Source organism: Calliphora vicina, chromosome 1, assembly GCF_958450345.1.
Source record: "Calliphora vicina chromosome 1, idCalVici1.1, whole genome shotgun sequence".
Taxonomy (NCBI): domain Eukaryota; kingdom Metazoa; phylum Arthropoda; class Insecta; order Diptera; family Calliphoridae; genus Calliphora; species Calliphora vicina.
This window is the reverse complement of record NC_088780.1, coordinates 168,452,985-168,479,607: the sequence shown is the minus strand read 5'-3', so window position 1 is coordinate 168,479,607 and position 26,623 is coordinate 168,452,985. Positions and strand designations below refer to the sequence as shown.

At 31.2% G+C, this 26,623-nt stretch overlaps 3 protein-coding genes across 3 annotated transcripts; all 3 read right to left on the bottom strand.

The window, feature by feature from the left end:
* Window positions 1-303: 303 nt before the first annotated feature.
* Window positions 304-6,035, bottom strand: ppk30 (pickpocket 30). Its single transcript, XM_065504199.1, has 7 exons — window positions 5,830-6,035; window positions 5,083-5,701; window positions 4,876-4,983; window positions 1,828-1,977; window positions 1,590-1,770; window positions 596-832; window positions 304-491 (listed from the first exon to the last, which is right to left on the bottom strand). The coding sequence occupies exons 1-7, from the start codon at window positions 6,033-6,035 to the stop codon at window positions 304-306; spliced, it is 1,689 nt and encodes a 562-aa protein (XP_065360271.1).
* A 6,178-nt stretch (window positions 6,036-12,213) lies between these two features.
* On the bottom strand, window positions 12,214-16,013 carry LOC135954115 (pickpocket protein 19-like). The gene is made up of 8 exons (XM_065504188.1): window positions 15,799-16,013; window positions 15,210-15,732; window positions 14,273-14,401; window positions 13,917-14,211; window positions 13,798-13,845; window positions 13,555-13,696; window positions 12,844-12,950; window positions 12,214-12,476 (listed from the first exon to the last, which is right to left on the bottom strand). Exons 1-8 carry the CDS (start codon window positions 16,011-16,013, stop codon window positions 12,214-12,216), a joined length of 1,722 nt encoding a protein of 573 aa, XP_065360260.1.
* Window positions 16,014-24,967: 8,954 nt separating this feature from the next.
* Window positions 24,968-26,420, bottom strand: LOC135954104 (pickpocket protein 19-like). The gene is made up of 4 exons (XM_065504176.1): window positions 26,173-26,420; window positions 25,564-26,098; window positions 25,375-25,497; window positions 24,968-25,024 (listed from the first exon to the last, which is right to left on the bottom strand). Exons 1-4 carry the CDS (start codon window positions 26,418-26,420, stop codon window positions 24,968-24,970), a joined length of 963 nt encoding a protein of 320 aa, XP_065360248.1.
* Window positions 26,421-26,623: the final 203 nt, after the last annotated feature.

Genomic DNA, 26,623 nt, shown 5'->3' with positions numbered 1-26,623 from the left:
ATATAAGTGCTGCTATCCATGCCCCTAACAAATTCTCTGGCAGTATATCGTTCATTAAACTGAAATCAATCTTTCTTTTCTCTTCATTTCTACTTAATAAATATTAATTTTGTTGTTTTATTTCGTTGCTGGTAATTTTCCACTTACAACAGCAGCAGGTACAAAATAAAATTTAAACTAAGTACAAATTCATTGAATACTAGGAAACCACTTTAACAAAATCAATGCACAATAGTTGGTGTTGGTGGATTCAATTCTTTTGTATTGAAGAGTTCTTTTTTGTTTTGTTGCCTTTCTTTACATTTAAATTGTTGAATTTACATCCTTTTTCTGGGTATCGTTATCGTTGTTGTTCTCATGTTGTTGCACATGTGTTTGCAGACGTTTTCTTTGTTTTCGTATTTTCCAGCAAACAATGAAATCATGCAACAACTCGATAATGCCAACCAACGAAAGACCCAAAAACAGACCAGCAATGCCACCATATGAAACTGGAAATTTAAAACATATTTACAACAGATTTTGTTCGATTTTAATTTAAGTTTTTCATTAAAAATTTCTCAGATTTAAAATATATTTTGACTCTTTGACTCACCTATCAAGTCCAGTAGATTGAAACACAGTGTGGAGCGATAGGAGAATAAAGTGTCATGCTGATATTGGACCTGTAGGTCAATATAATTTTTACCATGTGTTTCGCCTGTGTTGTCCGTGTTTACCATGGTCCTGTATTGTATGTAGTTACAGTTTGGATAACATTTGCAATCCAGTGTGTTAAACTCAACCTCATCAATGTTTTCGCCCAATACATTGCCCGTAGTTAGGAGAGCACCTTGGAAATTAAATAAAATTTATGTAATTTCATTTAGAGAAAAAAATGTTTCCAAAAAATGGTCATAAAAATTAAAGTTGAGCTTTGGTTACTTAATTTGAAGAATAATGAATGAATGTTGGGTTTAATCAATTGATCTGAGTTACATAAAAACTGATTAAATAGACCTGTTAAAGCCAAGTCATTATATTTAGTTTTGAATTAATAATACCCGTAGAAGGAATGAAACGTATTCGTACACGCAGAGAAATAATATAGTTGGGCATGGTTACTGTAACCATTTCAATATTGTTACAAGTTCTTTAACAATATTATAGACACAGTAACTATTTAAATGATTGTGGTAACCATAATATGATTAATTTACGATTCACATGATTGTATCAACCATATATATGGTTACAGTAAACAAATATATGTTTGTGACAACCATTCATATGATGAAGGACTTATCATATTATGGTGCTCTCGGCTTAAGCTTATCATAATCTGAGAACAACATATTATGATAAAATTATTCGTCATAAATATGGTTGCCACAAACATATATTTGTTTACTGTAACCATATACATATATGGTTGATATAATCATGTGAATCGTAAATTAACCATATTATGGTTACCACAATCATGTAAATGGTTACTGTGACTATAATATTGTTAAAAATCTTGTAACACTATTTAAATGGTTACAAACCATGCCGAATTATATTTTTTCTCTGCGTGTAATAGCGAACACACGAAAGTTTCTACTTACTTCGATGTTTGTAGATACATTTCAAATGTGAAACACCACACATCGGCAAAGATCCCGTCCTAGTAGAACTTCTCGCTGCCATCGGAAAAATATATGTGCAGTTGCAATTCCTTTCAATATACAATAAACGACAATTACGCATGCAATTGGTGCGACTTTTACCCAAAAGTTTCAATTCATTCTATAAGTATACAATACAATTAATCCAAATTTTAATTTTATTCCAAAGTTTTCTTACCGTAAAATAACAATGCCTGAGTTCTGGTCTCACCGAACGTATGTCATAGTCGGCCGTGAAACGTAAGGGATATACAGTGATCACTATACTTTCGCCATTTAAGTAGATTATATCCGAGGTACCAATTTCGTTGGGATCGTGGACCATAGTCTGGAAATAATACAACAAAACTTATGAACATATCTGTTTTTAAGCGAAGTAATATTCAATCTCTTGATCCGATTTTTATATATTAGTTGCCATTTCGTTTGTAATTTTAACAATATTAATTGTCGTCCCTTTATATAATATGTATTCTGGATTCTTCATGGAATATCGGCCCACAAATGGCTGAGATTTAAGCAAAAATTTAAATCGATTTTTAACATACTATTGACTCGTTTTTATACCCTTCACCTTCGTGAGAAGGATATATATGAGTTCGTCATTCCGTTTGTAATTTCTACATTTTTAATTTCCGACCCTATAAAGTATATATATTCTGGATCCTTATAGATAGCGGAGTCGATTAAGCCATGTCCGTCTGTCTGTCCGTCTGTTGAAATCAATTTTCTGAAGACCCCAGATATCTTCGGGATCCAAATTCTGTCAGACATGCTTTCGAGAAGTTTGCTATTTAAAATCAGCAAAATCGGTCCACAAATGGCTGAGATATGAGGAAAAAACCAGGACAACCTCGATTTTTGACCTACAGTGGTGGCCACCAATTTAAGACAAATACTTGAATTTTTTTCATCAACTGAATTTTAAGTGCGATAGAGCCAAAATAAAAAGACCTCTAAGGGTATGAAATTTATTATTAATGTTTCTAGTTTCTGAAAAATGTTTGGAAAAATCGGTAAAAAAATTTTTGGTCAAGTTGTGGTAAAATTTTATGTGTTCGTGGTGAATATGTATGAATTGACACAGTCGAATAAAACACACTTGTGTGTTAAAACAGTCCTCATGCATACATATTTGTGGAAATATTTGAAAAAATAACTGACAATCACGTGGAATTTAGCAAACAATTTTTGTCTTAAATTCCTGGCCACCACTGTATATCTAGATTACTAAGACATTATATAGACAATATGGATATCTAATGATAGATATTTCAAAGACATTTACAACGACGTATATAAGACCATAGTAAGTTGGATCTACAATGGGTCAAAATCGGAAAAATATTTTTTAACCTGAATTTTTTTTTTCACAAAAAAAAAATGGAAAAAGCAAAAAAAAAATTTTAAAAATTTTAAAATAACAATTCAAAAAAAAAATTTTCCAAAAAATGAAAAAAACAACTGGAAAAATAAAAAAAAATGTTTATATAAAAATTTTTATTTTGAAGTATAATTTAGTGAAGGGTATAAAGATTCTATAAGATAAGATAGTAAGTTGGACATACAATAGGTCAAAATCGGAAAAAAATATTTTTTAACCCCAATTTTTTTCATCAACAATTTTTTTTTGTCATAAATTCTTTTTCCAAAAGAATTAATTAAAAAAATTTAAAAAAAAAATTTTGAAAAAACTTTTTTTAAAAAAAATTAAAAAACAATTTGAAAAAAAAAATTTAAAATCAAAAAATTTTTGATTTTGTTTAAATAAAAATATTTAAAAAAAAAATATTTTTAAGTATAATTTGGTGAAGGGTATATATAGCTCTCTTACTTGTTTTTATCTATATCTGGATTAAAAAGTCATTAACATAGACAATATAGAAATCTTATGACATATATACACATCTTATTTCAAAGACCTTTCCAACGCATAGTGGGGCAGAATCGAAATTTTTTGGAAATAAATCTGGAATTTCTAAACGGCTGGTCAGATCAGAATAAGTTATTAAAATGGGCCCTTCAAATGCTCCAGGGGCGTCGCCATGGGGCTCAAAGTAGGGTACCTTTGACATGTAAAATGTTTAAACACGTGCCATTTTTTTCTTTCCCATCTGATTTCAATGATATCTATATTTTTGGAAAGCGTTCGTTAGTTAGACAGCTAAATTACCAATAATATACAAAAGATTTCAGAGCAATATCAATTATGAATCCAAAAATAAACGATTTTCAATTAAAAAATTCAAAAAATAATAAATTTTTGCTGTTTTTGAGCGAAAAGGTGATTTAACTTTTTTTTATTAAAAATAAAATTTCTTTAAGAACATATAACAATTTGATGTTTTTCTGTAAGATATCTTTACGGAGAACATTTTGGTATACAAAATATGTTCTATTTTTCTAATATGACGTCCTTACGCACTTCGGAAATTGACCTATTTTTTTTATCAAAATTTCAACTTTGGGACACATCTTAAAGCTGGGATCAGAAAACGGAAAGCAGTTTTGGAAACCTTAATATGTTTGCTATTTATCCCCAAAGCATTTTCCCAGCCCCGAAGGAAATGTGGATCTTATGGGCAAAATTGTAAAAAATACCACTTTTGGAATTTTCGCTCCAATTTTTAGGAATTGCGGGATTCCCTTTGATCTTTTGACAAGTTTTTTTACACTTTGTTATTTAGAATGACAAATTTTAAAACGTTGAAAATTTCATTTAGTTTTGTTAATAAATAACGATTCTATTACATATTACATATTTATTGAATTTCTAAAACTAAAATTTGTATCAAAATTTTAATAGGATTGCAAATATTAGGACCAATTTGATCCACATTTATTCCGAACTAATTTTTATGTTAAGATATGTGAATAAAAAATTAGATTCAAAACTATGCCACTTTTAAAACTCACTCTTTCAAAAATATTGCACATTTTCAAATTCTCCTTGGCTATGCCCACGTAAAATTTCATTCCGATCGCACTATTCGTTTAGAAATGTCAGATTTAATTCCAAAAAATTTCGATTCTGCCCCACAGTGCGACGTGTGTAAATAATGCCATAGAAATTCGGGGAGTAGGTAAAAAGTGGAAAAAATCAGAATATTTTTTTTTACAAAAAAAAAATTATTTTCAATCTGTATCTTAAAGTATCAAAAACAAAAATATTAAATGTGGTTGATACAAAATGTATTTTTGCATATTACATCATCAACTAACTTACCGCGACTCTTTCATAAAAATTTCCAATAGCACTACGTTTCAGCAAAACTCGTAGGCCCGTCTGTAAACCAGAATCAGACACCACCCAAGGCCAGGATGGAATTGGATCCTTTTTTGGGAGAAAAAAAAAACACACACACAGAAGAAAGTACAAAGTTCAATTAGATTTTCTTTACTTTTGAGGTTCTCATTTGTGAACTTCAATTACCTCAACATGTATTGAATTGAAAGCGTAACACACGCCCTTGTATGTTTCAATTTTACGAAATATATTGCAACAGGAGACCTTCTTCCTACGCCAAGTGCATTCGTCAAATATGTCCTCACATTCGAATGTTAGAAAAAACAACAAACTGTTCAAATCGAATAAAGAAAATGGATGAGTTGTTTGCTCTGCAGCCAAAAGCTCCAAAAACGATTGATTTTTAAAACTTCTGTTGCCATGGTGACGATGGGTTTGTCCAGGATAATGATTTGCATTGTGTTTCGTATCAGCACCATCAACAACATCATTATCATTACCGTAATCCACCAGGGGTGACCACAACACATCGTTGAAAGCATTCAGTAACAAGTGGAACTCTTGCATGTCTGTTTTGCTTCGTAGAAATGGTTTATCAAATGACCGGTACTTGTTCTGCAGACGCAATAGATTTATACCTCTCACCGGACAAATGGTAACGGCTGGGAAGGGTATTTCTGACACATGAACATCAGTGCGCTCTATTACGGTCTGTACCCAACTATTGAAATAACGACGTGAGGATAAAAGACACACGTAAATGGTGCAAATAGTGGCGAAAACTACTATAAGGACACGCAGAAATCTGCCATTAAAAAAGTATAAATGAAATCGACATTAATGGTGTTTGTTCATTCGTTCGTTCGTTTGTCATTGTGCTGGTGTTACACATAATTGCACAACACAAAGTATTTGATTGTTGCAGGGACTTACTTGGCCTTTTCAGAATTATTGTCGGCCATATAATAGTTCACACCTTTGTCCTTGCATCGTTTACAATGGGGTGTTAAGATGTCTCCTTGCTGTGGTGGACACATTTCTGGACAGGTTGTTGCTGATGCTGATGTTGATGATGCAGTTGTTGTATTCTCAAATTTGTCATGAGCTTTAATGTTGTTGTAAGTTTGTTCAAATGCCATTTGCTTTAATGTTCTTGATCTTTTCACTTATTTGTGAAAAATTAGCTTGTAGTATTTTCTTATGGTAATTTTCGGCTGCTTTCCTGTTGAACTCCAATTGTCAAATAGTTAGATGTGTCATGTATTTAGGGTCTTTATATTGGTTAAATTACATGATCCCAAATCGATTGTATGCCGCTAATTTAATGCCCTACTTTACCAGTGGGTGTTATAATTAGTTTGTTTATTGATATGTGTGAGAGTCATAGCAAACCCCCCGATTTCCGTTATTTGCAGTGAATGGCTCTGATATGATAAGAAAACTTGATCTTTGACAATATTTCGGATTTATTTTTGGTAAAAATATTACTTTTTCAGTAAATATATTAAACAATTTGATACATCTCTATTTATTGAAATCACTGGACTTTTGTGTAGCAATCTTAATATTCGTTTTAATGTTTCTAGTACAACTAATTATTTTATCAAATTGATAAAATGGTTATCACCAAAATCAGCAATCGTTTGAACTACAACAGTAGTCCATTAATTAAACCAATAGAGGTTGTGTTCCGCTAGTATTAATTTGAGCAGGAAATTGTTGAAGGGTGTAATAGATATATTAAAAGAAGGTACATGCTACTGAATTTTATATGTATACAGTGAGTCTCAAAAGTGAGTATATACCAAAAAATATTTAATTTTTTTTAAGATAAAGAAAATCCTAACATTTATACATCTATTAAAATGTTAATGTTTCGGTTTGTTGGAGATTAAGTTGAATAATAGATTCGGTTGTGAAAAAAAAAGATTTAAGTCGGACTATAATGATTTTCATGATCCTAAAAAAATCAAAAAATTCACGGGTGTTTGCTCACTTTTGAGGCTGTGTGTATGTATAAATTATACTGCAGTAAACATCAGCTACCTTAAAGGGAAGACAACCGACACAGAACTAGAACCAGATCTAATATTAACACTTTTTAGGAAAGGGACCAGTTTCTCTAACATGACATCGGCCTGGTAAACTGACACCTTATAGAATCTACCAGAACTATCCGACACGAAATTGCCACGAACTTGGATAAAAAATAATTGGCGATTTTTTCTAAAATTTGTATAAAACTTAACACTACAGAATCCATAGATAATCGTGTGTCAACCTCGGCATTTGATGAACTTTTTGCAATTGTACAAATAAATTGATATGTCCTCTTTTCAGGGTAATAGTGAATTTAAATATAAAGTCCTATTTTCTAAATGTTTTATTTTTTTATGTAGAAGACTGTCAGTTACAATCAACGTTGCCTACCGATTCAAAACGGTTAAGAGATAATGGTAACACTAATTTGGATTATTTCAGTAACGATATTTTATATGGTAATAGGGTTCACGGTAGCTTAGCGGTAACGGTATCCTCAAACTAAAACTTATACATATTTTGTATTAAGGACTTAGATCGAAAAAACGTTAACACGTTAGTTAGCTTTGTTAAGCATGTCAGTTATTATGTTTATTTGTTGTTAATCTGATTAAAATGTGTGACGAGAAAAAAGTGCATACTAAAATTATTAAATATTTTCCACATGATGTCAATAAATAGAAAGCATTTTCAAAAGATCTCCGGTAGAAAGGCAGTCCGGCTAGCTCAGTACTCGAACTATTTGGTACGAACAGTTAAAGCCAATGCAGTTTTAAAAACATACAAGGTTAAACAAGTTTCTGAAATAGAAATGTGTACGCAATTGTCGTTCTAATGACACATAAAAAACAGAAATTGGTCAAAAAATGTTAAAGTTATTAAAAAATCGCCAGGCCATTAACGTGTCTCAGGCAACTAGAACAAGAAAGGTAGGAAAAAAATTAACATATTTTGATAAATATTAAAATAAAAGCTCATTTTTACTTAAAATATGTCCATATTTATTTGTATATGAGTTTTAGTCTTCATAGGATACCGTTAACCTATTCTTAGGTATGAACAAAAAAATAAAAATTTTTTAACGGCTGTTTCAAAACTCCATTTTCAAATTTTTAAAAATTTTGTTAAACAAATTTCAGAATTTTTTGATCATCTCATTGGGATTTATTAAGAATATAATACGGAATAAAAGTGTGAAAAAATTATGAAAATATCTCTTATAGTTTTTCCGTACCTGCGATTTAAATTTTGAAATTTTCGAGAAAAACCAATTATTTGGCAATTTTTAGGCGAATGAGCTCTCTTTCCTTACTCTTATTATTTTTGTAAATACTAGGCTTTGTGTTATATTTTTGTTAAATTTCATCAAAATCGGCCCAAAAATATAGAGAAATTCCAAATATTGAAAAATTTGACCTTTGACCTTCACGATTTAAGGGTTAACGTTTTCCGATTTTAGTAAAAGTTTCAGAGTATATTTAGAATTACCTGGACTATAATATTCTGGATAAGTTTTGCTTAAAATTTATATGAATAAGGAAATAGAGCTCATTCGCCTAAAAATTGCCAAATAATTGGTTTTTCTCCAAAATTTCAAAATTTAAATCGCAGGTACGGAAAAACTATAAGAGATATTTTCATAATTTTTTCACATTTTTATTCCCTATTATATTCTTAATAAATCCCAATAAGATGCTCAAAAAATTCTGAAATTTGTTTAACAAAATTTTTAAAAATTTGAAAATGGAGTTTTGAAACTGCCGTTAACAAAATTTTATATTTTTGTTCATACCTAAGAAGACAAAAACTAATATACAAGTAAATATTGGCATATTTTAAGTAAAAATTAGCTTTTATTTTAATATTTATCAAAATATGTTAATTTTGTTCCTACCTTTCTTGTTCTAGTTGCCTGAGACACGTTAATGGCCTGGCGATTTTTTAATAACTTTAACATTTTTTGACCAATTTCTGTGTCATTAGAACGACAATTGCGTACACATTTCTATTCTTTTGAATTAAATTGGAAAAGTAATTTTTTAATGGCAAAATTTTTACGAAAACTGACAAAAATGCATTTTTTTCCCCTTGTAAATGCATCTCAAAACTTCAGAGGGCTTGCGGCAAGTCTTATCCCCAACCGATTTACCTAAAATTTTTTCAGGATGATTTTTTACTAATGTTCACCAAACTGGAGGGTGAGAATGGCCAAAATCCAACTTTTGTTTATTAAGGGCCACCCTAGTGGAGAGATATTGGGCTCTTGTTAAAAGCACAAAAACATTTCCAAAAGTGTGATAGATTTTAAACGAAGATGGACTACCTGTTCGAACAAGTGAAAGTTCAATAAAAACTATAATGGAAGGTATTCCAGAAACGGTTCATGAATTCATCACTATTGATTAAAACTATAAAAATAATATTTTTTGTAAATTGTAATAATAATTTCAATCGAATAAAAAAAATCAAAACTGTAAGTTTAGTGGTTTTAATGTTAAGATTTTTTCGATCTGTGTCCTTAAGTGTCATTTTATTTCACACACTTCAAAACCAGAAATTTGAAATATTGTATTTTTGGATATTAAAATTATAGATAAACACACATAGATCGAAAACACTCCTGTAAAATACTCAATTGCCAGTAACGTAACGAGGTGAGAATTTATTATTAAAATTAAATAAAACTATATGAAAACAAAAAAAACACTCGTATGTGAGATTATTTTGAGTAATTTTTTGTTTTAGTTTTTCTCTAGTTTCCGCTCTATATGTATTTCTCTATAATTATCACTTTGATATAAACACTGCTTAATGGAGTTTTTTCTTTTTAAATTTAATTTATTTTCAATTGAAATTTTTACTTTTCAAAGTTACTATGCATATAGTTTTCAATTGCATCAAATGCAAAGAACCATTACGAGTATAATATACATATTATGTAATGTATGTATACTGACATTTTCTATTTAAAAAGAATTTTACACAACATTTTATAAAGTTTTCTTTTACACAGAATTCTACATAATTTACCAGTCTTCATGTTTGTTATAATGGGTAGGAGCAGAAGTATTACCTTAGTTTAAGGAGAAATGTGTAGAATAAATAATAAAAAAGATTCTAATTAGATTTGTTATACATTCATACATGAAAATTGTTTAAGTAATCCCAATAAGAATTAAATTATTCCAATTTAAAATTATGCTGAAATTTTATCGAATAAATGTAGCATATTTTTAGGTGTGTCATTATTTTTAAAAATACTGGGATTTATAAGTTAAACATATTAAAATCTTAATATTAATTTCGATTACAGCTACAGTACAGGGTGGTCCAAAAAAATTATTAATTGCTTTTGGTATTCTTTTTCAATTCTTTTCATTCATGTGGCTACCGCGACTGAATTTCCACGAATGGCTCGGACGATATTAGCATTAAAGGTATGGATAGTTTCTGGATAAGTCGCATAGCATCGGCCTTTAACGGCACCCCACAAGAAATCGCACCTCCAAGGCGGCCAATTGACATCGCAAAATTAGTTCGTCAAAGATCGATTGTTTGATGAGCTGTGTGATATGGTGAGCTGTTTTAACCCAAAGATTATCCAAGTTCATATCTTCAATTTCATGGATCTGCTAGCTTTCGATCACATTAGTCACATTCTCAGCGGTACCCTCATATGACGATTCATTTTGGTCCGCAGTGTGACAGGCAAACAATATTTCGAATAGTAAAAATCTGTCAGTGTCAAAATAGCATATGATTTAAAACAAGTAAGAGATCTATATTCAGCTATGCCGTATCTTATATAACCTTCAGCATTTTTTTAAAATTAAAAAAAAAGATGTTTGTAACGCCCAAAAATATTAGTCTAACAACCACCTTAAAGTATACCGATCGACTTAGAATCACTTACTGAGTCGATTAAACGATGTTCGTCCGTCCGTCCGTCTGGTCGGCTGGCTGGCTGTCCATGTAAACCTTGTGCGTAGAGTACAGGTCGCAATTTTGAAGATATTTCGATGAAATTTGGTACATATAATTTTTTCGGCTCAAGGACCAAGCCTATTGTAACTGGCTGGAATCAATCCATTATTTCACCTAGCCCCCATACAAATGTTCCCCCAAAATTGGACTTTATCGGTAATAAATGTTTAATTTATATATGTATCTCCACAAATTCCGCTCCAAATAAGTTTTATATACACAAAATTCATGTCACCAAATTTTGTTACGATCGGTCTACAATTAGTCATAGCTCCCATATAGACCCGCTTCCGAAAATCACTTTAACGTGCATAAATCGCTTAAAAATGTTGGTATACACACAAAATTCAACATAGTTAACTTTAATATAGACATAAATCACACGACCTAATTTCATGGTGATCGGTCCATAATTGGTCATAGCACCCATATAAGGCCCACTTCCGAAAATCACTCACGAATATAAATTATTGAAATTTTAAATGAAAAATGTTTTTGCTCTTTTACTTAGTGTAGGGTATTATATGGTCGGGCTTGACCGACCATACTTCCTTTCTTGTTTTTTATAATTTTGACCCTTTTTAGGTCCGAGTTGCTATAAAGTTGCGTTGGCGTTGCAAAGGTCTTTGAAATATCAATCAGTAGATATCCATGTTGTCTATATTTATGACTTAGTAATCTAGATCAAAAATCGAGGTTGTCCTGGTTTGTGGGACGATTTTCTCGATTCTAAATAGCAACCAAAACGGGTAAGTTATATGGGGGCTTCAACATACAGATGGACATACGACCATGGCTATATCTTCTCCGCGATCCGTAACGATCCTGAATATATATACTTTGTGGGGTCTCAAATGAAAAATGTAGAAATTACAAACAGAATGACAGACTTATATACTGTATTTGGATCACCCTACTTAATTAAGATTTTACATTTCCGAATATCAATTTCAGGAGAAATTAACGTAAAATTAAATTTTTCCAATATTTTTTATGTATTTTTATTATTATATTAACATACAATTTAAGCTATCTAATTTTTTTGTTTAAATTAACTTACCATATAACCTTTTACTATACTCAATTTCTACAGAAAAACCATTTCACTTCTTCAACTTTATACAAATTTTCTTTATATTTTTTTTCCTTTATTTCACTTAACATTTACATTTTAATCTATCAAAGTTTTTATTTCTCTTTTCATATTCTTTTTCATATGGCTTATTAATGAAATCTTGTTCATTTAGTATCATAAGAGCAATTTCTAAGCATTTAATTTAAATATTCAAAGTGTTACCAACGATTATCCTTGTGCTGGGGTTGTTTTGGTAGGAAAGCTGTTTTAACTGCATTACCATCCTCATACTCCTCCTTGAAGGAATTTTTAAAGCCAATTGTCCATTTTTGCCTTAAAGTTTGAAGATTTTGTTTTAAAACCGTAAAATAATTGTTGTCGTACAAATATAAGCCGAAGCCAAAGGTGGCATAGTACAAAAGTTCAACTGCACTTACAAGAGATGCACCCAAACATAAACCGAAAATACCACCAAAATTGGCTGGAATAAAGATAGAAAGTGTGTGAAATTAAGTATGTAATACCTTCAATGAATTTCAAACTAAAACAACAAGTGCTGGAAAATGTAAATGTAAGCTTTTGGCAAAATGTGTGAGCATTAAGGTGGCACTAATTTTAAAAGTATTTTTTTCTGGTCTACATCTGAGAAATTATATCAGATTTGAAGACTTGGAAGACATTTAGCTATTATGATGACAACTATGATAGTAGATTTACTATGATTTTTTTATGAGTTGCATTCAAAACTTCAAATAAGTATCTCTGCCACCTTAAGTAGCTTGTTACAACAAGTGAGTATTTGTTTCTGTTTTTTTGGTTTTATTTCAAGTCACTTGAAAATGTTTTACCTATTAAATCGATACTTGTAAACTCCATACTTGTTCGATACTGTATAAGAACCTCAGATTGATAATGAACATCTACTTTGTAAACTTTCACACTGGTATCGTTAGTACTAGAAAATAGAAAAGAACAAGATGAAATGTTCAAAAGATTTTGTTAAGTAAAGTAAAAAAAAATACATACATACATACATACATACTTCAGTGCAACATGACTATGATGAATGAATAAATATTTGGCGTTAACCCTTTCCGTCCCAAGCGGATTTCAGTGAACTTTTCGATCATATTACAAAATAAAAAATAAATAACAAATAATATTGAGACATTTAAAACAGTAAGAAAAAACCGCGCAAAATATATAAATGTCTCTACAAATTACGTTAAATTTACCTACACATTTGTGTAGGCGGGGACGGAAAGGGTTAAAGTGTTTTTCGTCTCTCTCCGGATTGTTACTCCTAGCCAACTAATCATAGCTTGCCGATTGGCAGCTGATCAGCTTATCATGCCAGAAAAAAACACAATCGTATGCCGAAGAAATAGACACAGATCTTTGAAGAATCTAGACGGAAACAAAACTAAATCACACTATGATTCTAAAATGTTTACCATTGACTAAATCTTAATATCTCAATCGTTATCTCTATTAATTCATCATAATCTTGATGCACTGTATTTCTCTGTAACATTTACAACTGTTGCTTGTGTACTCACATTTCATCGCTTAAAGGTAACGTCGTTAAGGATGTAAAATATTCCACCGAGTTGCAAGGTATCAAGCATGAACATGTCATTCCTGGTTTAGCTGCACTAAAATAAGCATCCTCTTCCTTGCGTTTATCGTAACTGAAAATATCTAAAGTGGATTTTTGTTGTTATTGTTGGTTTTGTCAAATCAAAATCAATAAATTCCTAAATTGATGATGATGATGATGATTTTCTACTGCTCTCGCTTACCATTATTCTTGGCCAGACAGCGGAAATGGGAGGGACGACATTGTTCAACTAGGAGTAAAAATTGCAAAAATAAATTAAATAAAACACCACCACTACTCCAGAAGAAGAATTTGTTGTACCTGTATCATCGGAAAATAGAAAAAATAGCGACAAAGTGCAGTTGCAGTATTTTCGTACATGTTCTTCGTGGCATCTATTCAGACAGTTGTTCAACATCCATTTACTTGACATGTTTGTTTTGTATTCCAGCAAAAAGCTTTCGTCTTCAAAGTAACAATTTCTTTTGCTGGGCTCCAATGAATGTAAATCCTCATCACTGTCGGTAATTTCGGGTCGAACTATGAAATATGTTTCCGTTTCAGGGGTAATAGTGTAACCGGGATTTGAAAGTTGGTCAGGTCTTTTGATGAGAACCTGTGTTATTTGGGTTTATATAGTTTTATACTTAGAACTTTAATTATAACCATGTATTTACCGTTATTGTGTCTCCAGCTTTTGAGGTGGGTCTTTTTAGTTTTGAATTTATTCTAAGTCGAAAATTGAGTCCAGTATTTTGTCCAGCTCTTGAGGTGTGATAAGGATAAAACTGTTTGCCTAAGTTTTTCTGTAAGAGAGGTAGTAAATTTAATATTGTACATATAGAAAAGAGATTCGTGATAGCAACCGAATTTGTTGCCAATCGAATCATTCGGTTGCACACATAGAATTTTTCGGTTCTATCAACAGAAAGTCAGTTGATAAAGAAGAACTTCAGTTGAAGCAACAAAACATTAGTTACCCTTTCCAAAATTTTTTAGCCACAACTGTAAAATTCGGTCACTAAGGTAGAATCATTCGATTGGCAACAAATTCGATTGCTAACACGAATCTGTTTTCTGTGTGTAGAAATATTTAAAAGCAATAAATATGTTATACAGAACAAACTGATTAGTGGTAGCAACCGTTTTTGTTGCCAATTGAATGAATCAATTGTTTAAAAAGTTTTTTTTTGATTCGAGCTACATAAAGTCAGTTCGCAACGACAAATTGCGATAGAAACAACAAAATATATATCACCACATCGAAAATTTTGCATTCGATTGGCAACAAATTCACAACGAAACAGTTTTCTCTGTGTACAAATTACATTTGATATATGAGGAAAATCAAAAATTTTTGGGAATCGTTAAAACTAAATTCAGATCATTGACAGATAGAAAAAAACCTGTGGATCAGAAATCTAGCTTTTGCGAGCAATGAGATAAAATAATTAACGGCAACAGTTTTAGCACATGAGATAAAAATTTGAAAAATAAATTTCAATCGAATTCTCGAAAATATTTGATTTTCCTCATATAATTATTACATTTTGAGCAGACACTTAATAAAATTAATAAAATGCTTGCGATTAGTAATAATTCATCATAAAATACCTGAATTACAGCCGATTCCGTTGACAGTTCGGAATTGAAAACCAAACATTCACCATATTCGGTGCGCTCCAATACGAACCGAGAACAACACTGAAATTTCATTTTCCTCCAGTAGCAAGTGTCATTAACCATAATGTCCTCGCAACGTAAGGCCATAAATCTGGCCAACTTTGAAACATCAATGCTGTCTAATGCTTCCAAATTAATGTCTTGCATTTCTTTAAATGTATCAAAGCGGCCAAAGCGTAGAGTCTCCATGCGCTCCACGAAATTCGTAAACACCTCCAATACCGTCTTGTCTGCTGATGGTGGCAAGAACTCAGCTTTGGCCTGCTCAAATTTCTCCCAATTGATGCGATTGTGTGTACAAACGGCGACAGCCGGAAACGGTATTTGAAATACCGGATATTGTGAATTTTCCACTACCGTCTGCAGTTTCTTGGCAGAGTAGCGTTCGGCAAGTATTAAATAGGCAATACATGCCAGCGTCACACATGTGATAACTAAAGCAGTCCATATAAGTCTTGGTGGGCGAAAGGATATTGAAAATAAATATAATTGGGCCATTAATCTCAATCAGCACACTCACCTCTCTATGCCACGTAGAGTGGGATCATAAATGTAGCGCACCCCATGTATGGTTGATTTTTCACAATACTTTTGCCAATATGCCTTCAACAGATCCTTAAATTTTTTATTTTCTTCCTCCGGTTTTTCATTTTGTGCTGCTGCTGCTGGTGGCTTTTTCAATAGGGAACTATTTTTATGTGATACATTGGCTTTGAAATCCGTGTGCCAAATCATTTCAACTATAAATTTCCCAAGGAACTAAATGTTGAAAATATTGGAAAAGTTTTTGTGGCAGCTACAATACCAACTACATACATACACTTACATGTCTATGCTTTTGTGGTTTTTGTGCAGCAGTGTCTTAATTTCAAAATAATTGCAGTTTAGTTTTTGTTAAAAAGAAATAAAACTAACTACAAAAATTATACTCATTTCTGTTTAATTTCCTAAAGTTTTCGTCATGGTTGACGGATGAGGTTAAATTAAAAAACAAAGTTAAAAAAAGGAATTATTTACTGGGGTTGAGGTAGTTTGGTGTGTATGTGATATTTGGTTTGCTATATGAATGAAAAAGCAATAAATTCATTTCAGTTTTGTTAACTGCTTAAACCAACCAAAGATGTAGTCATTATAGAAAAGTGATTTTAGTAACTTATTGTGAAAAGTTAAATAAATAGCAGTTTTTGTTTTACTTGCATTGAAACGTTCTAAATTAGGGTTGCTTGGGTTAGTTTAGAAGAATTTCTAGAAGTTTCCTCTATGAAGACTAAATAGTCTTCTTGCTACAATCTCACATATTTTTAATCAAATTTAGCACTCACTACTAAGTAATTCAGAAAGTAATGACTTGTCCTTATGAAAATGCCAAAAATATAAGTTGGGGATTCTTAGATTCATCATTGAGTTTGATTGCCAACATTTTTAATTTTCACATTGTTTAATTCAGTTCTTATTCGACAGTCAAGAAATTTTGTATTTAGATAGCACTTAATGTCAATAGGCATCTGTCAGTTGTCTCCTGTGAAAATTTGAACAAACTGCGGCATTTAGTTTGTGTTTGACAGCCATTAATAATAGACTACTACCTCGTGACTCGAGAAGAAATTTGAAAAAAGTGAATTTCATGCTCATTAAGCATTATTTTTTGCGGAAAAAAAACCATCGCTCAAATAAAAGCTAAACTTGACAAAAAGTATGGGAATGGAAATTCCCTGCACCATCAATTTTAGTGGTAAATAAGAGAGCTATAGTAGGCTATGCCGAATCTTATATACCCTTCATCAAATTATACTTTAAAATTATTTTTTTTTAATTGTTTTGCTATTTTTTTTAATTTTTTTTTTAAATTTAAAAAAAAAAAATTTTTTTTGAAACAACAATTTGTTTTATGAAAAAAAATTCGGGTTAAAAAATATTTTTACCGATTTTGACCCATTGTAGGTCCAACTTACTATAGCCTTATATACATCGTTGCAATGTACTTTGAAATATCTATCATTAGTTATCCATATTGTCTATATTAATGACTTAGTAATCCAGATATAGACTAAAAATAGAGGTTGTCCCGGTTTTTGCCCTAAATCTCAGCCATTTGTGGGCCGATTTTGTCGATTTTAAATAGCAACCGAGCCGGAAGAATTCTCGATATATTGATGTATGAATCATGTATGTAAGTTATGCCGAATTTTCTGGACGACCAGTTGAGGTCTCTACACCGATCGTAGATTGGCTCAGTTGTATCAATTTTGAATGATCACTAGGGCGTGGGAAAGCTTTCTGCAAGATGGTTGCCGCATTTGCTTTAAATCGGGTGCACAAAGCGGTATTCACATGTGCAGTTTCTATGGCAAAAATTCATGAATTAGGCTATGAAATGCTTCCACTTCCTTCATATTCTCCGGATTTAGCGCCGAGTGACTAACGAGTGAGCCAAAAAAATACTTATACTTTTCTCGGTATTTAAAAATTCATCCATTTTTCCTGGAATTTTCCCATTAAAGATTTTATAGTTGCTTCCGTTACATTTTTGGACGAGGTGGTCCACTTACGCTTAAAATCGGACATGACCTGGTATACCTTTCCTATGCTCTTAAATTATTTCTAGTCTAATACCTTTCTACAGACCGAAGTTATAGAAAGTTGGGTACAAAATTTAAATATTTTTTCCAAAGTGGCATGATGCCAAATCGGGCCAGAAATATGAAGACACTCTGTGCTGTTTTTTTTCTTGTTTCGAAATCTGAAGAAATGTCTCATCGGAAAGAGATTTAACTGCAACGATGAAATCATATCACAAAAAATACATATTTTAATGAGCTCGACAAATCTTATTTTTTTTGGAAGGGATACAAAATTGGGGAAACGTTGGACAAAGAGCATAGAGCACAAAGGAGACTATGTTGAAAATTAAAATAATTTTTTAACAAAAAAACCTGTGTTTCATTCAAAATTTGAGTTATAAAAGAATAATAGTTTCTTATCATTCGAATATGATTTGGTGATTTTTTTTAATCTGTAGGCCCCAACTACGAGCCCATGTGAACTACACACAGCCTCAAAAGTGAGTAAACGGCAGTAAATTCTTTGATTTGTTTAAGAACATGAAAATCATTATAGTCCGACTTAAATCTTTTTATGTAGAACCGATTCTATTATTCAGTCCAATCTCCAATAAACCGAATCATTTAAATTTTGATTGATTTTAGGATTTTCATTGTCTTAAAAAAAATCAAATAATTTGTGCTGTTTACTAATTTTTATATGACATTTCATTTAGATATCTCCAATAGTTCACGAACTACCGTATTATTTCCAAAATAAAACATTTCTAAACCACTAAATTTCAGCGAAACTAATTTTAAATTGCAAAACTGTTTCAATTTTATTTTTACTGCTTTATTTTTTGTAAATTTTAAAACCATTATTTTTTAACAATTCATTGAATCTATTAATATTTATAAAATTCTCTTGGTTCTATGGCAGTAATTTTCACCATTCTAGGTTTTACCGGACGTGTATGTGAATTCGCAGAATTGTGGCGATACTTTTGCTCAAATTGTTTGTGCAGACGTATATACAAACCAAGTGTAAAGTAGTAGGCCAACTCGACGGCACTCAATAGAGAAGCACCCAAAAACAAGCCAATTATGCCACCAAAATTAGCTGGAAATTAAAATAAAGTTGTAAAATAAAACATGGAAAAGTTAAATTAACAAAATGTAGGTACATACATACGAACAAAAATTACAAAATGAAGACATACAAAACTACATACCCAGTAATTCAACAAAGGTATAACGCATGGCAGTGCGATACTTTAAAATGTAAGCTGCCTGAAAATGTATATCCAAACGAACCATTTTAATGGGATCTTTCGATTCAACTCTAAAAGAAATCATAAAAAAATAAAACATTGCAAATTAATTAATTAAAAAACACATTAGTTTGTTTTTAAAACTTACCCTTCCAAAGGGAAACTACTGTAGAAGGCATGATATAGCAATTGTTTGCAACTATTCAAACAGTTACATGTCATGCTATCATTGCCAACATCATCAATGTATTTGCTCTCAAACAGATGACTTTCTCTACTAAATATATCTAATAAATTTTATTGTCATCATTAGTATCATCATCAGCATCAGCATCGTTATGAAATTCATTGCAAATGTGAAAGAAAACAAGCGAAAATGTCAATTTTCAAGTTGTTACAAGTTCTTAACTTTACTCACTTGCATGTTCATAGATACATTTAAAATCCGATGGTTTACAACTGGTGAAGTTATCTGAAGGAACATACATTCGTTCGTTCGTCAACACAGACATGCATCATAGGAAAAACAGCAGTAGTAATTGAAAGGACAGAAAATAGGAAGAAGAAACAGAAATATAAATGAAAAAATAAAATGGAGAGAAATTGCATTAACATTGAAATGACATTTTGAGAATAAGTGTATTTGTGTGTCTCTACGAGTTGAAGAAATTGACACATTCTCGTGTTGGTAATACACACTTGAAGGTGGCTCAATTGATCACTCACATGTCCCTCCTAATTATTGAGAAACAATTTACTGGCTTTTTTCTGGCTTCTTTGTCGAAAATGCTTATTATCTTTATAGACGAAAATACGAGGAGTAGAAACAACATTTCAAATGACGATTCCGTGATTTCGGGAATTTGTTTAAAGACACAAATCAATCATAAGCAACCGCTACTAGGATGCTCTAACCCGAAAAAGAGATCTACCAAGTAGGAAATCGCGAATAAAAATCACGTCTTTCTAACGGCGATATTAATAAGAATGAACAAGTAATAGATTTATATTCGGCTGTGCTGCATCTTGTATACCCACCATCAATATATGACAATAAATTATTTTTCGGTTATAAGGTAATATAGGGGTAGGGTAAATTATAGACTAAGTTGTTAGAACTAGTATATTACCGGCTTAAAAAACGTGTTATTTATGTAGCATGACAAATCTTAACTTAACAAATCATTTGATTAGCAAATAACATTTGTACATAATTTTAAAACTATTTAATCTTCCTATTTCATCTTCTTCCTATTTAATTTAATTTTTCTAGGTCCATTATTATAAAAAATTCAAAAAATGCCATTAAAATAAAGAAAAAGTACCACAAACTCCCACTTGTGTATTCCCAAACGCTCAGGTTCATATACATTTTATTTGATGTTTTTATATTCATCGGTGAAGAGAATACAAAAATACCATTCGAATAAAGAAAATGTAGCAACAGTTTCTACCTCGAATTCTCAATCGCTTATAATATAATAAAGAAAAGGTACCATAAAGTACCATGAATTCTCACTCACTTCTTAATCTCATATGCTTAATTTCACGAAACTAGCTCCATTCAAAAAGTACCATTCGAATAAAGAAAAAGTACCATAATGTGCCCGCATTGAATTCTCACTTACTTAGAACTATATATGCTTAATTTTATGTTTCTAGGTCCATTATTAAAGACAATTTAAAAAGTACCATTGAAAGGAAAAAGTATCACTAAATACCCATTCAGGATCATATGTGTCTACTTCCATGATTCCAGGTTCATTATAATAAATGTATTCAAAAAGTACCATTAGAATAAAAAAGTACCATAAAATATCCCCCTTGGATTCTTATTAACTCTGGACCATATAAATATGTTTAATTTCATATTTCTAGGTCCATTATTTAAAAAACAGTACCATTTGAAGACGAAAAAGTATCTATAGTTCAGTTCTAACATATTGGTACCTAAATATTATCCCCTATTCGTAACTTTAACTTCACACAGATACATACCAGGTAACTTTAATGTCGATAAGTTATTAAAAAAGTACAATTAGGAGAAAAGTACCAATTCCTCCTTGAAGACGCCTCAAGTATGAAATTTACAAATACTCCTTTTTGCCAAATTTTGTTTGTGCTACAGACGATTAAAATCTATGTTAATGTGCTGAAGAAAAATATGTTCTAAAAAAGTACCAAACTGTTTACCCGGATTTGGCCCAATATACACATTGGCACTCGAGTTCCAAATAACACTCTGTTAGTTAATTTTTGTATGAATCCTGGAACCAATGTTAAAAAATTATCAAAATTAGCTTAATAATTTCAAATCAAATATATTTTCCCGATTTTATACACTTTTTGGTACCTTTTTTATTCCCTTTTATATTCAAATAAATTTCTTTATCATGGTGGGAGCTAATAATAAAATATTCTTATGTCTATGTCAATTTATAGAAAAACATATTTTATAAAAAAAAGTACCAAAAATCAACACAATTTTTTATCCGTTAAGGGCTCGAATTTCCAAAAAGTACCAAAACCATATTTGTTATTGTTTGATAAGTAATGAATACGATTTAAAACATAGAGAAAACACATAGAGCGGAAACTCTCCTGTCAAAGACCTAACTCAGTTGTCAAAAACCTAAGTGGTGAGAATGTATTAGTAAAAAAACTATGTAAAAACAAAAACAACACTCGTATCTGTAACTTTTTTGAGTAATTTTTTTGTTTGAGTTTTTTCGAGTTTCCGCTCTGTTCTCTATGATTTAAAATTTGTTTCTATGTTTATTGGTTTAAAAGATACAGATGGTGGCAAAAAAGTACCAAAATAGGTTCAAACTTCAAAAAAATACCTGTCAGCTTTTTTTTAAGTAGAGTAACATGCGATTTTGAGTTTTTTGTTACCCAATAAATGTTCGAATTTTCAAAAATTTCTTCTTAGTGGATCCTTTTGGGGAGGGAGGAACCCACAGTTAAAATGTCATGATTCTTTTTTTGGGCTGTGCGATAATGAACCAGTCAGTCAATCATTAAGTAACGTTAATGTTTTATATTATTTATATTAACACAATTATGAATGTTCAAGTAATTTTTTGAGGGACCTTGTATGTAAACTAGGAAGGAATGTAGCCCGATTTTCGCCGTACGTTACAATATAATTTCAGATTACTTGGAACTGTTGGATTTGTCAACATATTTCGGGTCACAAGGACATCCAGGGAATGTTAGTGAAAATAAGCTAGAGGATAGGATATATTTTCAATTTACCCACCTTCTTTTCCATACAAATTCATACACTTACATAGTTTTTAATAAATCCACACAGAGATACATACGTACATTCATCCATTCTTATGTTGCATTTACCCGTATGTATGAACGAACATATTTATAACTTTTACGCTTTAATGCTGTATATAATAGATTCCATTTACTTACCAGATTTGTGTTCAGGAAAAAGTATACTCAGATTACATTTACAGTATTTAAGCACATACTCCTGGTGACATCTGGTGCGACAATTCCCACGCCAATACACTAGACCGGGTATTTTTTTATATAAAAAATGTGTATTCTCTTCCTATGACCAAAAGCAAATAGAATGATAGTGATACATATGTATGTGTAAATGTCATGTAATATTGCTTTTTTAGTTAAATAATGCAATAATAAAACTTACATCGAATAAACATCCTCTGGCAACAGGTGTTATATGTCTGATGCGATTATCGGTTTCCGTTAGCTGGGCCGTTAAGGCCAATTTGGTGAATGTATTGTAGTTTATGAATTTCACATCTGCATGCCATTGTTCAGGGTGTTTAATCATGACCTTCAAAGGAAAACAAATGCGAAAAATTGTAGATATTATTATTAGAGTGGAAATAACAAGTTTCTAGGCATAGAAATTCATACAAAATTCAAAGTGGCTCAAATATTTTTAACACGCTTTAGTTTGTCTTTTATCGAGGTTCAAATTGTAAGTAAGAATGGTGTAAAATCGCTCAATTGTATATGACTTTGTAAGCGCTTATCCAATTTTTTAAATATTGGTCTCATAGTAATGCTTATGTACCCTAGTTACATTATATTTTCCTAAAAATCTCCAGCTAATAAATATTTAGTAAACAAAATTCTAATATTTCGAAGAATAATCAAAAAAATTTTCCAAAGGAAGAAGGATAATAAATTGAAACACTATATACATACTTTCGCAAGGATATTTTAAAATTCATTTCCGAAGATTGTGTTCATTAATATTTTAATAATGGAACATAATGTAAAGATAAATATGTCTATAATATAAATTGATACTGTAAAATGTTTCTTAAAAATATCATATAATTTTCAATGTTTATAAGTATTTTTACTTATAGATATTTTCTATCAGAATATCCTCCGGCTTAACTGTCATTTCACACAAACGAAATTGTTATGGAGCCAGTATTAATCATCTTAAAATTAGAAGAAAACATTCAATTTTGTATGGCCATATAGACCAAATATGTACTATTGTATTCAGAATTTTTTTTTTTATCGAAATTTTTCGTTTCTTTCCAGCACACTATGGTTTCAAATTCAGTTTTTATGGCATAAATTAAAATAATCATGTCAGAGCTTTTAATTTCAGCACATTTAATGTCCATGGCATATAAATAAATTTAAACAAAAAATAGTCAATTGGACCACGCCCACACTCTACGCCCACTAAATGGGAAGGTATCCAAACTGAACTCTTTTTTTTATATGTAAAAGAAAATTATATATATTTGTTTTTTTTTTTGATTTTTTTTGTTAATATTCAGATTTTTATTGATTTTTTTAAAGAACTTACTCTATTAGTACATCATATTTGCGCCCGTTAGTTGTCCAATCCGAAAGCATTTCGGTACGGGTAATCAAAAATTGTGCTAAAATAAAATGACAATTGTGGGTGTTTGCTGAAAAATGCTGGCGAGTTATGAATATACACTCAAAATACACACTTTGGCGAACACTTCCACATTTAAACTTCCATGCAAGTTCATGCCCAAACACAACTTTTGGTTCACGGAACTTATAGGTAAGACTATAAAACTACACAATCACAATATCAAGAATTACGACAAGGACCCAACAAAAATAAAATTCAAAAATATGCCATAAAACTACTTAACTTGGGCTACATTTGCCATTTTTGAAATACTTTATAACTTTATTTTTTAAGGTTTGCTCGTTATACAATTGTAATGCTGTTTTAACACTTATTTAAGAATACGTGTTTAAAGTTTCAACTTTGAAAGCCTAGCAGACCAGCAGTGTTGTCAACTGTTTTTTTTAAATATATTTCCTTGATTGCTTGGAGTATTGTCTTTAGGAAAATAAATTAATTTTTAACAATTTTTAAAAAAAAAATTTTGAATTTTTTCCAAAAAAAATCGATTTGGGACTTAAATTTTGATCATTACACAGTGCAATATGAAAACAAAATAACCATATACGGACACCACTACGTGATAAAAGTCTAAAAAAATAAAGACCCTTGTCTCCCAGTTTTGCCCAAAGTCATGCACTTTTTATGAGCCCCCAAAGATTTAGGGCCGCTGTGTCATTTTTGCAAAAAAGTGATAATTTTTTCAGGCTCATATCTTGCAAACAGTTCGGAATTTTGATTTATTCTCTTAGGCAAAATTGTGGCCCTTGTTATAGATAACAAAAATTGTGAACATATAAAATCAAAAAAACTTCATCTTTAACATCAAAATCGCAAAAAACTTAAACAATTCGAAAAAAATTTAGAAATAAATTTTTTTAAGGTGCCTAAAAGTTTGCTTTGGTTTATAATAATTTAATAGTTTTTTCTTGCTTAACTTATATTCACCTACCTAAACAGAGTTAAGAATCATTCTTAGGATTCATTCTTTTTGTAGTTGATTGTTTTCTTGAAATTTGAACTGTTTGCTACCTGAACAGGGGAAAAATGGTAAAAAAATATAACTTTTTCAAGTTTTTGCGATTTCGATCTTGAAGATGAAGTCTTTTGATTTTATACGTTCACAATTTTTGTTCTTTATAACAAGGGCTACAACTTTGCCTCAGAGATTAAATCAAAATCCCGAACTGTTTTCAAGATATGACCCTGAGAAAATTATCACTTTATTGAAAAAATTACAACGGGGCCTCAAATATTTGGGGGTCCATGAAAAAAGTCCATAACTTTGGGCAAACTGGGAGACACGGCTTTATTTTTCTTAGTCTTAGGTTATATATCCAAGACTTAAAAAAATTACACACAGTGTTATTGAACCTACTTACATAAATTCCATTAACCATACGAGTTCCTGGCTTCATTTTGTTTTCATTCAGTAAAACTTCCACATCTAAGCCAGTGCCCTCTCCAGAATATGAATTGTGATACGGATAAAATTGATTGTTTTTCTGCAAATGAATTTCAAAGAAAAAAATAACTAAGAACATCTATAAAGCTGCAATTTTACTACATACCGCTTTCTCCTTAGTCGTTTCGCTAACGGCCGAATTGAAGACATAACAGAAACCCAACTCTGTTCGCTCCAGCGTAAATAGTTCACAACAATTGTAGGCTTTGAGACGCCACATGCAAATGGTGCTGAAAACCTGAGTGCAGGGAAATGTCAAATATTGCATTACTTCCAAAACATTGACGCCATCGATGAGTGATAGATTAACATTAGCAGATGGTTTAAATAATGGCGAGAAACGTTTTAGGTAATAAAACTTAACGTCGGCCAAACTTTCGAAAAAGCTATAAAACGTGTGCAGTGTCTCATTGTCTACATTTGGAGGCAGAAAACGTTTAGCTGCTTGATTTTGTAAACGAGTCCAATCGATGCGATTCCTTAGGCAGATGCCCACGGAGGGAAATGGTACCACAAACACTGGATGTACGGAATCGGCTACTGTGGTTTGTACACGCTGTGTATAGTACAACTCGGCCAAATCGAAATAAACAATGGTACAGCACACACTAGTGGCCACTATGATGAGAAACCAGATGGCCCTGCAAACAGGAAACGGAAATGTTAATGAACAACTTTCATTAATTTAAAGAGAGCTGGATAATGAAATATTTACTTTTCATAGTATCTTAATTTATTGTCGGTGAAATAGTGAAAACAATGTATTGAAGAAATATTACAATATTCCTTAAAGTATGGCTTCAATAAGTTCCACCAGGAATTCTGCTGTGCTGCTGCTGTTTGGTGTGGTGGCGGCGGAGGTGGTGCTGTGTTATATATTGGTTTACCAGTTGTGGTCTTAAATGTTTGTAGATAAGAGTTTTTTGGTTTAAAATATTGAAATTCCTTTGTATTGTAAACCATAATTCTGTCCTGTTGTTGTCTAACACAATTATAAATGCCTTCAAAAGTTTAATTGTCGCCGTCTTATATAAAGGTTTCTTGCCTCATTGTGCCTGCTCATCCTTTAGATTGAGTTGTTTTGTGTTGGGTTGTTGTTTTTGTCCTTTTTCATAATAATTTCCCTTTTGTTGTTGGTTTAAATCTGTGCCTTCAGTGTGTGTGTT

Bases quoted from the DNA above. Each gene is read 5' to 3' on its own strand.
- LOC135954104 (XM_065504176.1), bottom strand. From the start codon at position 26,420: ATGGTTTACAATACAAAGGAATTTCAATATTTTAAACCAAAAAACTCT. The intron at 25,498-25,563 runs GTATGTAGTAAA...ATTCATTTGCAG, and splicing joins AAACGACTAAGGAGAAAGCG to AAAAACAATCAATTTTATCC. The intron at 25,025-25,374 runs GTAAGTAGGTTC...TCCCCTGTTCAG, and splicing joins GTATGGTTAATGGAATTTAT to GTAGCAAACAGTTCAAATTT.
- ppk30 (XM_065504199.1), bottom strand. From the start codon at position 6,035: ATGGCATTTGAACAAACTTACAACAACATTAAAGCTCATGACAAATTT. The intron at 1,978-4,875 runs GTAAGTTAGTTG...TATTATTTCCAG, and splicing joins ATTTTTATGAAAGAGTCGCG to ACTATGGTCCACGATCCCAA. The intron at 492-595 runs GTGAGTCAAAGA...TTAAATTTCCAG, and splicing joins CAATCTACTGGACTTGATAG to TTTCATATGGTGGCATTGCT.
- LOC135954115 (XM_065504188.1), bottom strand. From the start codon at position 16,013: ATGATTTGGCACACGGATTTCAAAGCCAATGTATCACATAAAAATAGT. The intron at 13,697-13,797 runs GTAAGCGAGAGC...AATCCACTTTAG, and splicing joins CTGTCTGGCCAAGAATAATG to ATATTTTCAGTTACGATAAA. The intron at 12,951-13,554 runs GTGAGTACACAA...TCTATTTTCTAG, and splicing joins TTACCTTTAAGCGATGAAAT to TACTAACGATACCAGTGTGA.